The 13026-nt window shown below is 41.0% G+C and overlaps 1 protein-coding gene across 1 annotated transcript; it reads left to right on the top strand.

Annotated features, from left to right (window-relative positions):
• Positions 1-10399: 10399 nt before the first annotated feature.
• Positions 10400-11344, top strand: LOC100623334 (olfactory receptor 7G3-like). Its single transcript, XM_013990534.1, is given in 1 exon segment — positions 10400-11344. A coding segment is annotated over 1 exon segment (939 nt). The 5' UTR covers positions 10400-10405.
• The last annotated feature ends 1682 nt before the right edge of the window (positions 11345-13026 follow it).

Genomic DNA, 13026 nt, shown 5'->3' with positions numbered 1-13026 from the left:
TTTCAATGTGGTGTGTGTGTGTGTGTGAGAGAGAGAGAGAGAGAGACCACTAAAGGAAGTCAGTTTTCTTTGTTTTGTTGCTTCTTAGGGCTGCACCTGCAGCATATGGAAGTTCTAGTCTAGGGGTTGAATTAGAGCTACAGATGCTGGCCTAGATCATAGCCACACCAGATCAGAGCTGCATCTATTATCTACACTGCAGCTCGCCACAGTATCGAATCCTTAATCCACTGAGCGAGGCCAGGAATGGAACTTGCATCCTCATGGATACTAGTGAGGTTCTTAACCTCCTAAGCCACAACAGGAACTCCATGGATGGTCAGGTTTTAGAAATTTTTATTTTATTATTTATTTATTTTTCTTTTTAATGTCTATACTTGAAGCATATGGGAGTTCCAAGGCCAGGGGTCAAATTGGAGCTGCGGCTGCTGCCCATGCTACAGCCATGGCAACACCAGATCCAAGCTGCATCTGAGATCTATGCCATAGCTTGCAGTGTTGGATCCTTAACCCACAGACTGAGGCCAAGGATCTAAACCCGCATCCTCACATACACTACATCAGGTTCTCAGTCCACTGAACCACAATTGCTACTCCATAAATTTTTATATATGGTAACAAAATTTCTTAAATTATTTGGTTCAGGAATGTAGTGTTTGTTTTTGCTTTTTAGGGCCAAACCTGCAGCATATGGAGGTTCCCAGGCTAGGGGTCAAATTGGAGCTGTAGCTGCTGGTCTATGCGACAGCCATAGCAATGCAGGATCCAAGTCGAGTTCATGACAACACTGGATCCCTCATCCACTGAGCAAAGCCAGGGATCGAACCCACATCCTCATGGATTTTAGTTGGCTTCCTTTCCACTGAGCCACAACGGAAACTCCACGGGATGTGTGTTTAACAGATAGGGCTCTTCAGTCATGCTTACAAATCATCTGTGTATTTATACACTTCATGTCTTCTAACCTATCATTTCCTGCACAAGGTCTATAAAGAATCTTCCCATGAAGATTGCAGATGGTCAAATCCTTCTTGGAATTCTGAACTTTTTATAACTCATAGTGTTTACATTTAACCCGGACAAGAATGCACAATCCCATGAATTTTTATGAGGTAGAACACCTCTATATTAACTACTGAACACTTTGGTCAACATATAGGATATTATTGTCACCTGAGAATCATTCTTTAATGTTCTTTCCATTACTAATTACCCTGACTCCTGCCATGAGAATGTAAGTACCCTACAGAATCATGTATTTTTAATTCTTTTTTTTTTATTGAAATGTGGTTGGTTTACAATATAATGTTAGTTTCTTGTGTTCAGCAAAGTGATTCAAATATATATATATATATAGTTATATGTATATACTTTTCCATGTTCTTTTCTGTTATAGTCTATTATATGACAGTGTAGCTCCTTGTGCTATATAACAGGACCTTGTTTATCTATTTTATATATAGTAGTTTGTATCTGCTAATCCCAAACTCCTACATTATCCTTCCCTGCACCCTCTTTCCCCTGGAGTAATCATAAGTTTGTTTTCTATGTCTGTGAATCTGTTTCTGTTTCCTAAACACATTCATTTATGTCATATTTTATGAAGAAATCTATCTTTAAGACAACTAATTGAGATATAATCTACATACCATAAAGGTCATCCATTTAAAGTATAAAATTCAGTAGTTTTTAGTATATTTAAAGTTATTTGCACTCTTGTACCTGATATTGTATGTTAGCATTTGTGACTGACTTCTGCTTAACATATTTTTGAGATTCATTTTTCTGTCCCATTCAGTTTATTTCATTGTTGCATAGTTTTCCATATAATGAATATGCACACCTTATCATTCAATTGTTTTGAACATTTTATGTTTTTAGCTGGGCTCTGTTACAAATAGTTCTGCCATGAGCATCTTGTTTTTTGATTCACAATTGTACAGATTTTCATTGGGTACGTAGTTAGGAATGCAATTTCTAGGTCATAAGGAATACATATGGTCCTATTTATTAAAAAACTACCCAATAATTTTCCAAATGGTTGCACCAATTTACATTCCCACTGTTGCCAATATTGTCATTTTCATTTTGGCCATTTTGATGAGTATGTTGTGCCATATTTTGATTTTTAAAATTTTCAAAACATTTATATTGAACTACATTTATATTTAGAGAAAAGTTGAAACAATAGTACAGAGAGTTGCTATATATTCCTCAGGGTTTCCCAATATTAATGCAATCAGTTTATCAGTCGCTTCCTTTATGATTAGTGCTTTTTTGGTGATTTCTTTAAGATTGTTGGTTTATGTCTATTTTTTTCTTTCTTTCTTCGTCTTTTTTTTTTTTTTTTTTTTTTTTGGCAACACCCACGGCGTGCAGAATTTCCCCGGCCAGGGATTGAACCCAAGCTATGGCAGTGACAATGCCAGATCTTCAACCCATTGAACCCCCAGGGAACCCCCGGTTTATGTCTATTTTTCAGGCAACCACCAAAAGCCTACCCAAGTAACTAGTAAATTTGTTTCCTTGCTACCTCTTTCCTATAATAGTTCTAACTTCTCTCCTGTAGGAACTTTAATTAAGAAAGGAGAAAATTTCCATAAGTGACGTGGTGAAAATGATCCCATGATACATTCCCTGCATCCCTGACTCTCTGTCCCTTTGGGAATTTAATATCACTCTGGCTTTCTAGTCCTTTAGTGATAGCCTATGGTTCAGAGCAGCTGGGAATTGTTCTAAGCAATTTGGTTCAGAGCAGGCTTGGAATTCCCTTAGGGTTAGACCCCAGAATCCAAGAATGTGATGCCTTGGAGGTGAGAGGAAAGATGTGGGAAGAAAATGATATATACCTATCTGTCCTCTCAGGGTCAGGAAGTCAGCTATGCAGGAGTTCTCCCTTCCAGGATCTGTGTTCCTTAGGGATTTGAGCTGCTTTTGGGGTAGAAATGACAGTACACATTGGACTAATGAGGAGCTTTGGAAATTGAGCCCCCAGGGCCACTGAGACTGCGAACAGTCTAATGTGACCTCTCTACTCAACAGCCCTACTCAGGTCAGGGAACAGCACACCTGTGACTTCTGATATGCTCCCTCTTACCTAGGAACCAGTTGCTTCACTTGGTCCATCTGCCCTTTCTAGGGGACAGATTTCCCACCTCCATCTTTCAATATCCAGAGGAAAGGTGAATGAGTATGTTGACTGCTCTAAGGTAATATCAAGTGCCCAAGTGCCCAATAAATGTGATGAGAAATTGAACAGCTAATTTTTCTTAACAGCCCAACTGGAGGACACCCAAGAGGTAAGATAAAATTCAATGGGATTAGTAAAATTACCAGGTGTTTTTTTTTTTTTTTTTTTCTTTTTAGGGCCACATCCACCGCATATGGAGGTTCCCAGGCTAGGGGTCGATTTGGAGCTAGAACTGCTGGCCTTCACCACAGCCACAGCAGCATCAGATCCAAGCCTCATCTGCAACCTACACCACAACTCACAACAACATCGGGTCCTTAACCCATTGACCGAGGTCAGGGATAGAACCCGAAACCTCATGGTTCCTTATCCGATTCGTTTCCCGCTGTGCCGGGAACTCCCAGTTTTTGAACTTCTTGATATCCAATTTGCAATCAGCTTTCATCATTTCTTACTCGTACTCTGTCTTCTAAATTCCAGGGACCCCTTCCCCACCTGAGTATGAATTAGCCCTTTCAGAAATCTGGCAGATGTTCTGCAAATACTGTGGTTTCCCTCGTTTCTTTCTTTCTTTCTTTCTTTCTTTCTTTCTTTCTTTCTTTCTTTCTTTCTTTCTTTCTTTCTTTCTTTCTTCCTTCCTTCCTTCCTTCCTTCCTTCCTTCCTTTCTTCCTTTCTTCCTTTCTTTTGTTTTTTTTGGCAGTGAGTGGGACTGGAGTGGGGTAAATTTGGCTTCTCAACTTTCCCACTCTTAGTTCTAGATTTCATACTTAGAGAAGTCAAGTCTTGTCCCGCTCTCCTACTTGTGAGGACTCTGGGAGAGGAGGTTGAAACCCATTAGTCTAGCTTTTTGTCTTTGAAAACCCTCAAATAAAACATAACTATATACATATATAGGCTGCATCCATGGCATATGGAAGTTTCTGGGCCAGGGATGAAATCTGAGCCACAGCTGTGATCCAAGCTGCTACAGCAGATCCTTAACCCACTGTGCCACAGGAGGGACTCCTACAAAATATTTTAAAACATCAGAACAGGAGTTCCCATCGTGGCACAGCAGAAACGAATCCGACTAGGAACCATGAGGCTGTGGGTTCAACCCCTGGCCTCGCTCAGTGGATTAAGGATCCGGCATTGCCGTGAGCTGTGGTGTAGGTTGCAGATATGGCTTGATCATAAGTTGCTGTGGCTGTGGCATAGGCCAGTGGCTACAGCTCTGATTAGACCCCTAGCCTGGGAAACTCCATGTACCTCAGGTGTGGCCCTAAAAGACAAAAAGACAAAATAAATAAATAAAACATCAGAACAGCACAGTGAACAGTAAAATATTCACATAATCATCTTCCAGCATTAAGGCTGACCTTTTGCCATGTTAGCTTCAGACACTTTTAAAAAGTAATGAAATGTTACATGAACATATAACATCCTCTTTATTATTCCCTGCCTTCCCTTCCCAGAGACTACTTGGTGGATATTTGTCATGCTTAGTTTAACGCTATTATTATATATAGATGTATCTCCATAGGTACTTCTCTACTATAGGGAAAAAAATTGTAACAAACCCAAATGCTCATTGATGTGAGAGCATATAGTAAATTAATGAACCAAGTCTGCTTATGTCAATATTGAGGAGTTCCCACTGTGGTTCAGCAGGTTAAGAACCCAACATATTGTCCATGAGGATGTGGGTTTGATCCCTGGCCTCGTTCATTGGGTTAAGAATCTGGCATTACAGTAAGCTGTAGATGCAGCTCAGATCCAGTGTTGCTGTGGCTGTGGTGTAGGCAGCTCCAATTCAACCCATAGAACTTTCATATGCTGCAGGTGTGGCTGTAAAAAGAAAAACATATTGATAGGAGTTCCCATTGTGGCTCAGCAGAAACAAATCTGACTAGGAACCGTGAGGTTTTTGGTTGGATCCCTGGCCTTGCTCATTGGGTTAAGGATCCTGTGTTGCTGTGTGCTGTAGTGTAGGTCACAGATGCAGCTTGGATCTGATGTTGCTATGGCCATAGCTGTAGATCTGATTCAACCCCTAGCCTGAGAACATCCATATGCCCCAAGTTTGGCCCTAAAAGAAAGCAAAAAAAACTGATAAATATAGGGATGAGTGCTACACCAAAAACAAAGTTGCTGAATAATTACATTTGTAATATGTATAACAAAGACAAACATGTAATATATTATGTTACATAAGCATAGAATTTTATGAATCCATCATTACTCATATAGAGCACTCCAGGGGAGTGATAGATGCAAAGTTCAGTATCATGGTTACCCCTTGGGAGGAACAGTCAGTATTGAGATTGTGCAAGAATACACTGGGCCTTCAAGGAAATCTTCATTGTTTTATCTATTAAAAATGAGGCAGCATTTCTCTTGTGGCACAGCAGGTTAAGGATCCAACATTGTCACTGCAGCATCTTGGGTCACTGCTTTGGCATCTTGGGTTTGATCCCTGGCCTGGGAACTTCCACATGCCACAGGCATAGCTAAAAAGGAAAAAAATGAAGCAAGTGTGAAATGATACTTGAATTTGAATTTGATCACATTTTCTGGTAGGTTTAAGCCCTTTGTGGTCACTCTTTGTACTTTTCAGGATGCTTGAAATACGATATTACAAAACATCATGAAAATAAAACAATAGTTGATTTTAAGGGGTATTTATATTTACATAAATGTAAATATATAAATGTCTCTGTATAAATTGCTTTTCTCCTTTACTTTTTTTCAGTTTAATTATATACATCTAGAATTAATGTAAATGTTTTGATTTTGAATATAAAAAGTTAATAGGATGAACATTTAAAAAGTTAAGTATGATATAATAGTGTTAACATAGTATAAAACAGTATTGCAATAACAGGGAACATCATGGCTATGCCATAACTTATGTATATATTCCTATATGGTATTTATTTGGGTGATTTCCTCTATTTCATTACACAAAGAGGGCTCCCAGTGGGAATTTGAGCACACCCTTCCTTTCTCAGCCCTGAGATGTTATTCTTGAGTCGTTTTCCCTCCTTCTTCCCTTCTTCCGCTTTAACCCTGTCTCCCTCTCTTAAGTTCCCTTCTAGGCTTCAGGACTTGTCCTTAGTAAAACCAAAAATGGTTGGAAGATCACTGAAGTGCCCATATGTTGAACACTGTAATTGCTTTTCATCTGTCCATTTCTCATCCCTGTAACACCCTTGTCCTGTCTTTTTTTTGTTTGTTTTTTTGTTTTTTGTTTTGTCTTTTTACCTTTTCGAGGGCCGCTTCCCACAGCATATGGAGGTTCCCAGCCTAGGGGTCGAATTGGAGCTATAGTCACCAGCCTACGCCAGAGCCACAGCAACATGGGATCCAAGCTGCATCTGCAACCTACACCACAGGTCACGGCAACGCCAGATCTTTAGCCCACTGAGCAAGGTCAGGGATCGAACCCACAACCTCATGGTTCCTAGTAGGAGTCCTTAACCACTACACCACAATGGGAACTCCATCCTGTCCATTTTTTAAAAAGCAGTTGCCATTAGAGTTCCTGCCATGGTGCAACAGGATTGGCAGCATCTCTGGAGCACTGGGTCACAGGTTCAATCCCTTGATCCCTGGCCCAGCACAGTGGTTAAGGATCCGGCATTGCCACAGTTCTTAGTTTGCAGCAGCCGTTTGCATGTGATCCCTGGCCTGGGAACTTCATATGCCGAGGGGTGGCCAAAAAAGAAAAAAAAATTAAAAAATAAAAGCAGTTACCATGATAAAAATAGGAAAATTGGATCTGCTCGGAGGGGTTCTGTGTCCCTAAGACACAGAGCCGAGTCACAGTTGAGGGATTAGTGATTGAACCAAGGTGTATCTGAGTTCAAGTCATATCCCAAGAGGGTTGACGTTTTTGTGTTTTTCGCTTACATTTCTCCAGGAAAAGTCAACTCCTTGCTCAGGGCCTCAATCTGTGAAGCAAAGAGCTTGGATTACATGGGTTTAATAGGGATGGAGTAGGCATAAGTAGTTTTAGAAGTCCCAGTAGAGTATCATAGATGGAGAGGGAAATCTAGGGGACTTTGAGAGATCACTGTAAGTTAATAGACTGCTCAAAAAAGCCATCAGAACAAGGCAGGCTTACTTGATTAATGGAAGTGCGAGACTTGCCTCAGGTCATTGGGTGGGGGATGGGAAGAGGCCTGCATTCAGATTCAGATCAAGGGCAGGAGTTTGAGGACCGCCCTTCTGCTGATTTGAATACACAGCTTACTGGATACCAAGGAGGAGCTAGTAGTCCCAGAAAGGAAGAGGCAGTCTTTTCCGACCCCTATTCCCCCTGGATGATAAAACTGTAGCCCACCAGATCCTCTGACCAGAGGCTTCTTACCTGCCCACTTGCAACTCTCAAGTCCTATCCTAATAAATCTATTTCTTGCCTATCACTTTGTCTCTCACTAAATTCCTTCTGTGCAGAGGCATAAAGAACCTAAACCTCCGTAAGTCCAGACATCGGGTGAGTGCTAATTTAAAATGTGGGTTCAAGTCCCACATTTTGGGTTCTGGCTGGGTGCAGGCTGTTAATGTTGTCTGTTTCAGGTTCACTGTACTAAGGAGACACATATTGTGATTCTATGGTAGATTTGGCCGAGACATCATTGCAGAAATTCCTTTACCTCATTGGTTCATAAGAACAGTAGGCAGATGCTTTGACATTACCAGCACATGCCAGTCCTTTATGCCCAGCCTTTTTTGGAGGGGGGGGAGTTGGGAGAGGGGCTCGGGATCAATTTCTCAGGAATTCGGATAAACTGGAAGGGAGGGAGGAGCTCGTTCAGAATTGGTCCCTGTGGGACTCTTCCAGAAATCAAAGATTACCTGAACTAGGCACTGAGGTAGCCAAATCAGGAATATTAGGGGGCAGGGTACCATTTGTGGCTTACTCTTTCATTTTCTTTCTTAATAAATGAGATATAATTGACATACAACATTGGATTAGTCTTAGGTGTACAATAGAATGATGTGATAGATGTACCTACTGCAAGATGATGATTACCAAATAAATTTAGTTAACATCCAACACCTAATATAAAATTATAATTTTTTCCCCTTAGGATGAGAACATTTAACATAACATTTTTTTAAATGATCTATGTGGTTTTTAGTGTGATCTGTAATATACAGAAAAGCCAGGGTTAAGGCAAATAAAAATAGAGGAAGAAACCTATGCTACTGGATAAAGAGGAATTAATGTTCACTTTCACAAAGTGCTCTAAGAAAAGAAAAATGATGGGAGAGAAAGACACCAATGGGATACGTATGAAAGAAGACGAGGGCAAATGGATCTATCTAGACTATTAATCTATGCACGGAGATTAACTGCAACAACTCCCAGTAATATTTGAATATATATATGTTTTTTGTATATATGTATACTGTATGTAAAAAAGACAATATAGGGCTGCACCTGTGGCATATGGAAGTTCCCAGACTAAGGGTCCAGTCAGAGCTGCAGTTGCCAGCCTACATCACAGCCATAGCAACACCAGATCCAAGCCACGTCTGTGACCTACACCACAGTTCATGGCAATGCCATATATTTAACCCACTAAGCAAGGCCAGGGATCCACATGTTCATGGATACTAGTCTGATTCATTACCACTGAGCCACAAAAGGAGCTCCATATTGAAATATCCTTTTTCCTCCCTTCCTTCCTTCTTTCTTTTCTTTTCTTTCTTCCTTCCTTTCTTTCTTTCTTTTTTTCTTTCTTTCTTTCTTCCTTCCTTTCTTTCTTTCTTTCTTTCTTTCTTTCTTTCTTTCTTTCTTTCTTTCTTTCTTTCTTCTTTCTTCCTTCCTTCCTTCCTTCCTTCCTTCCTTCCTTCCTTCCTTCCTTCCTTCTTTCTAGTCTTTTTTATTTTTGTCATTTGGAATTCCCAGGCTAGGGGTCTAATCAGAGCTCCAGCTGCCAGCCTACACCACAGCCACAGCAATGTCAGATCTGAGCGTCATCTGTGACCTACACTCCAGCTCACGGAAATGCCAGATCCTTAGCCCACTGAGAGAGGCTAGGGATCAAATCCGCAACCTCATTGTTCCTAGTAGGATTCGTTTCCCCTGCGCCACAACAGGAACTCCCCTTTCTTTCTTTCTCTTTCTTTCCTTCCTCCCTTTCTTTCTCACTCTTTTTTCTTTCTCCATTTCTTTCTTTCCTTCATTCTTTATACCTTCCTTTCTTTCTTCCTTTTAAACTCCATCCATTGTGTTCAAACACCATTAAGCAGAGAAGATCATGTATATTTGTGTTTTAAATTACCAGGAAAGATGTGTAAGGTAAACCTCTAAAACTGAGTGTCATATTCTCTCAAACATAAAGATAATTAGATTGAAAGTTCTGAAGTTTTACTATTTGCATGTACTGTCTCAAACATTTTGGGAGTTCCCATTGTGGCTCAGCAGGTCAAAAGCCCAACATAGTATCCATGAATATGTGGCTTTGATCCCTGGCCTTGCTCAGTAGGTTAATGATCTGGCATTGCCATAAGCTGCAGCCTAGGTCACAGATGTGGCTCAGATCCAGCATTGCCATAGCTGTGGTATAGATCTGGAGCTGGAGCTCCAAAACATTTTGCATTTGTTATTGTCTAAGTCCCAACATTACCTTGAAAACATAATTATCCAGTTGTATTTACTCCTACTTCTCTTCCTGGAGCTCCCTGGTGGCCTAGTAGGTTATGGATCTGGCATTGTCACTGCTGTGGCTTGGGTCACTGCTGGGGCACAGGCTGCATCCTTTGCCTGGACACCTAGGTGCAACCAAAAAAAATTTTTTTAATTATTTCCCTTCTATCTCTCTACTGGCCATTCTGGGGACTTAATTGTTCAGTGGCCTAGATATCAGGGTGAGCTAATTAAGAGATACTTTCTAGGATTCTGAGGATGGTACATCTAAAAATTATTTTTAATTTTATTTTTAGGGCTGTACCCACAGCATATGGTAGTTCCCAGGCTAGGGGTCAAATCGGAGCTACAGCTGCTTGCCTACGCCACAGCCACAGCAATGCAGGATCCTACCTGAGTCTGCAACATACACCACAGCTCACGGCAACGCTGGATCCTTAACCCACCAAATGAGGCCAGGGATCGAACCTGAATCCTCATGGATATAAGTCAGGTTCATTACTGCTAAGCCATGATGTGAACTCCTGAAGTTTTGTTTTCTTGTCACCATCTTTCTCCCAGACTCATCAACAACATGAAACCAGGAAACCTCTCCAATACTGCAGAATTCCTCCTTCTGGGACTGTCAGGGGATCCAGAACTGCAACCCCTTCTATTTTCCCTCTTCCTCTCTGTATACCTAGTCACTGTGCTAGGTAACCTGCTCATCATCTTGGCCATTATCTATGACTCCCACCTCCACACCCCCATGTACTTCTTCCTCTCTAACCTGTCTTTCATTGACATCTGTTTCACCACTACCACCCTCCCAAAGATGCTGGTGAATATCCAGACACAGAGCAAAGCCATCAGTTACCCAGGATGTCTCACCCAAATCTGCTTTGTCCTGACTTTTGTTGGCTTAGAAAATGGAATTCTGGTAACGATGGCCTATGACCGCTTTGTGGCCATCTGTCACCCACTGAGATACAATGTCATCATGAACCCCAAGCTCTGTGGGCTGCTGGTTCTGCTTCCCTTCCTTATTAGTGTTCTGGATGCTCTGCTCCACACTTTGATGGCTCTGCGACTGTCCTTCTGCACAGACCTGAAGATCCCCCACTTTTTCTGAGAACTAGCTCATATTCTCAAGCTCGCCTGTTCTGATATCCACATCAATAATATCCTTGTGTATTTAGTGACCAGCCTGTTGGGTGTTATTCCTCTCTCTGGGATCATTTTCTCTTATACTCGTATTGTCTCCACTGTCCTGAAAGTGCCATCAGCTGGTAGAAAGTATAAGGCATTTTCCATCTGTGGGTCACACTTAGTAGTTGTTTCCTTGTTCTACGGTACAGGTTTTGGGGTGTACCTTAGTTCTGCAGCCACTCCCTCCTCCAGGAAGAATGCAATAGTATCAGTGATGTACACAGTGGTCACCCCTATGATGAACCCTTTTATCTATAGTCTGAGGAACAAGGACATGATGGGGGCTTTGAGGAAACTCATCTCTAGAATATCATCCTTCTACTGATGTGTTAGTTGCTTTGGGCTTATGTGGCTGGAAATAACAGAAATAAATGATGAGAGAGCCAGAAAGCCTGACCAACTTCCTGGAATACTTGTGACCAGAAATCAAATGGTTAAGAGTGAGAATTTTGGAATCAGACCATCTGGGTTTGAATCCTACCTCTGCAAGACAAAAACTGTGAACTTTGACAGTTTATTTCAACTCTCTAAGCTTAGTTTCCTCACCTACAAACTTCTCATAATTATCTTTACAATTTTGGAAGACTTGAGATACTTTAACTCCACCAGTGAGAATGCATGCCTTCAGCAATAATATGGCAAAATCTCAGCTCCGATACGACCAAGTAATAAAAGCCATTATCTTTTCTAACAGTGATTTTAGAGGTCATGTGGGTCTAGGTCCAGAAAAAAAGGGACTGCATTTCACTCTGCTGTGTTGGCTTCTTCTAAGGCTGTTCCCCTTGATGATCATCAATGCCTATAGCAATTCAGGGACATTTCAGACACAATAACCAGATGCAGAAAACTGGCTGCCTCTCCTCTTTGCAACGCAGAAGGACTCTTTCCAAAGAGCAACCAAAGGACGTTTTTATTATCAGCCTGAATTGGAACATGAGTCCTATATTAGTTTCCTATTGTCTTTGTAACGCATTATCATGAGCTTCCTTCATAATTTAAAACAACACAAAGGTATTCTTTTGCAGTCCTGGAAGTCAAAAGTCTGAAATCAGCTACATTGGACTAAAGTCAAAGTGTTGGGTTCCTCCTGAAAGTTTGTCTTTATGAATTTGCCTACTTTAATAACATAAAATATTTGTCCTTTTTTGCTTATTTCACATAAAATAATGTTTTTAAGGTTTACCCATGTTGTAACATGCTGGAATTTCATTCCTTCTTATGTGGCATAAATAATAAATAAATAAATAAATAAATAAATAAATAAATAAATAAATAAAATTTCACACCTACTACTATCACCAGGCTTCCTGATATCATTGATTACACAGATATACCATTGATGAAGGATGGTGTGTCCACATTTGTACTGTAGGTGAAATAGATGTGAGCAGAAACAGGTGGAGCAAGGCATGGTGGACACCTGGCTTAATAGCATCAGGGAATCAACCACCCTGAATTCTTCCATCATATCATCCTTTTTGGCCATGGCCACACCATGCACAGGTTCCTAGGCCAGAGATCAAACCCTTACCACAGCAGTGACCCAAGCTACATCAGTGACTACACTGGATCCCTAACCCAGTGAGCCATCGGAGAACTGCTGTACCTTCATGGTCTTTAAGGGTTTGCACTGCCCTGCAAATGACGATAAAATTGTTTGGCTAATGAGGAGCTTTGGATATTGGTCCTCCAGAGGTACAGAGACTACAAATTGTCTCTTGACAGCTCACTCAACAACCCTTCCCCAGTAAAGAAACAGCACACTTATGCCCCTTCCTAGAGGTCTTACCCAGGAACCTGCTTCTTCCCTTTATCCCTTTCCTCTGATAGAGCTTCAGTCTCCATCACTCAACATCTAGGAGAGATCCATCATTGCATCTCTAAGGGAGATTCCATCATTGCACAGTGGTATCATCCAGGTAACCTAATGTCCCTTTGTTAATATTTGGAAATCAGGGCAGGTATTTTACTACAAGTTTATCCAGGGGACACTGTGAGAAGAGTATA

Source organism: Sus scrofa, chromosome 2, assembly GCF_054392235.1.
Source record: "Sus scrofa isolate SSC_HxYL_T2T_F1_AM1 chromosome 2, Sscrofa_HxYL_maternal_Yorkshire_Landrace_v2.0, whole genome shotgun sequence".
Taxonomy (NCBI): domain Eukaryota; kingdom Metazoa; phylum Chordata; class Mammalia; order Artiodactyla; family Suidae; genus Sus; species Sus scrofa.
This window is presented reverse-complemented; position numbering and strand designations above follow the sequence as displayed.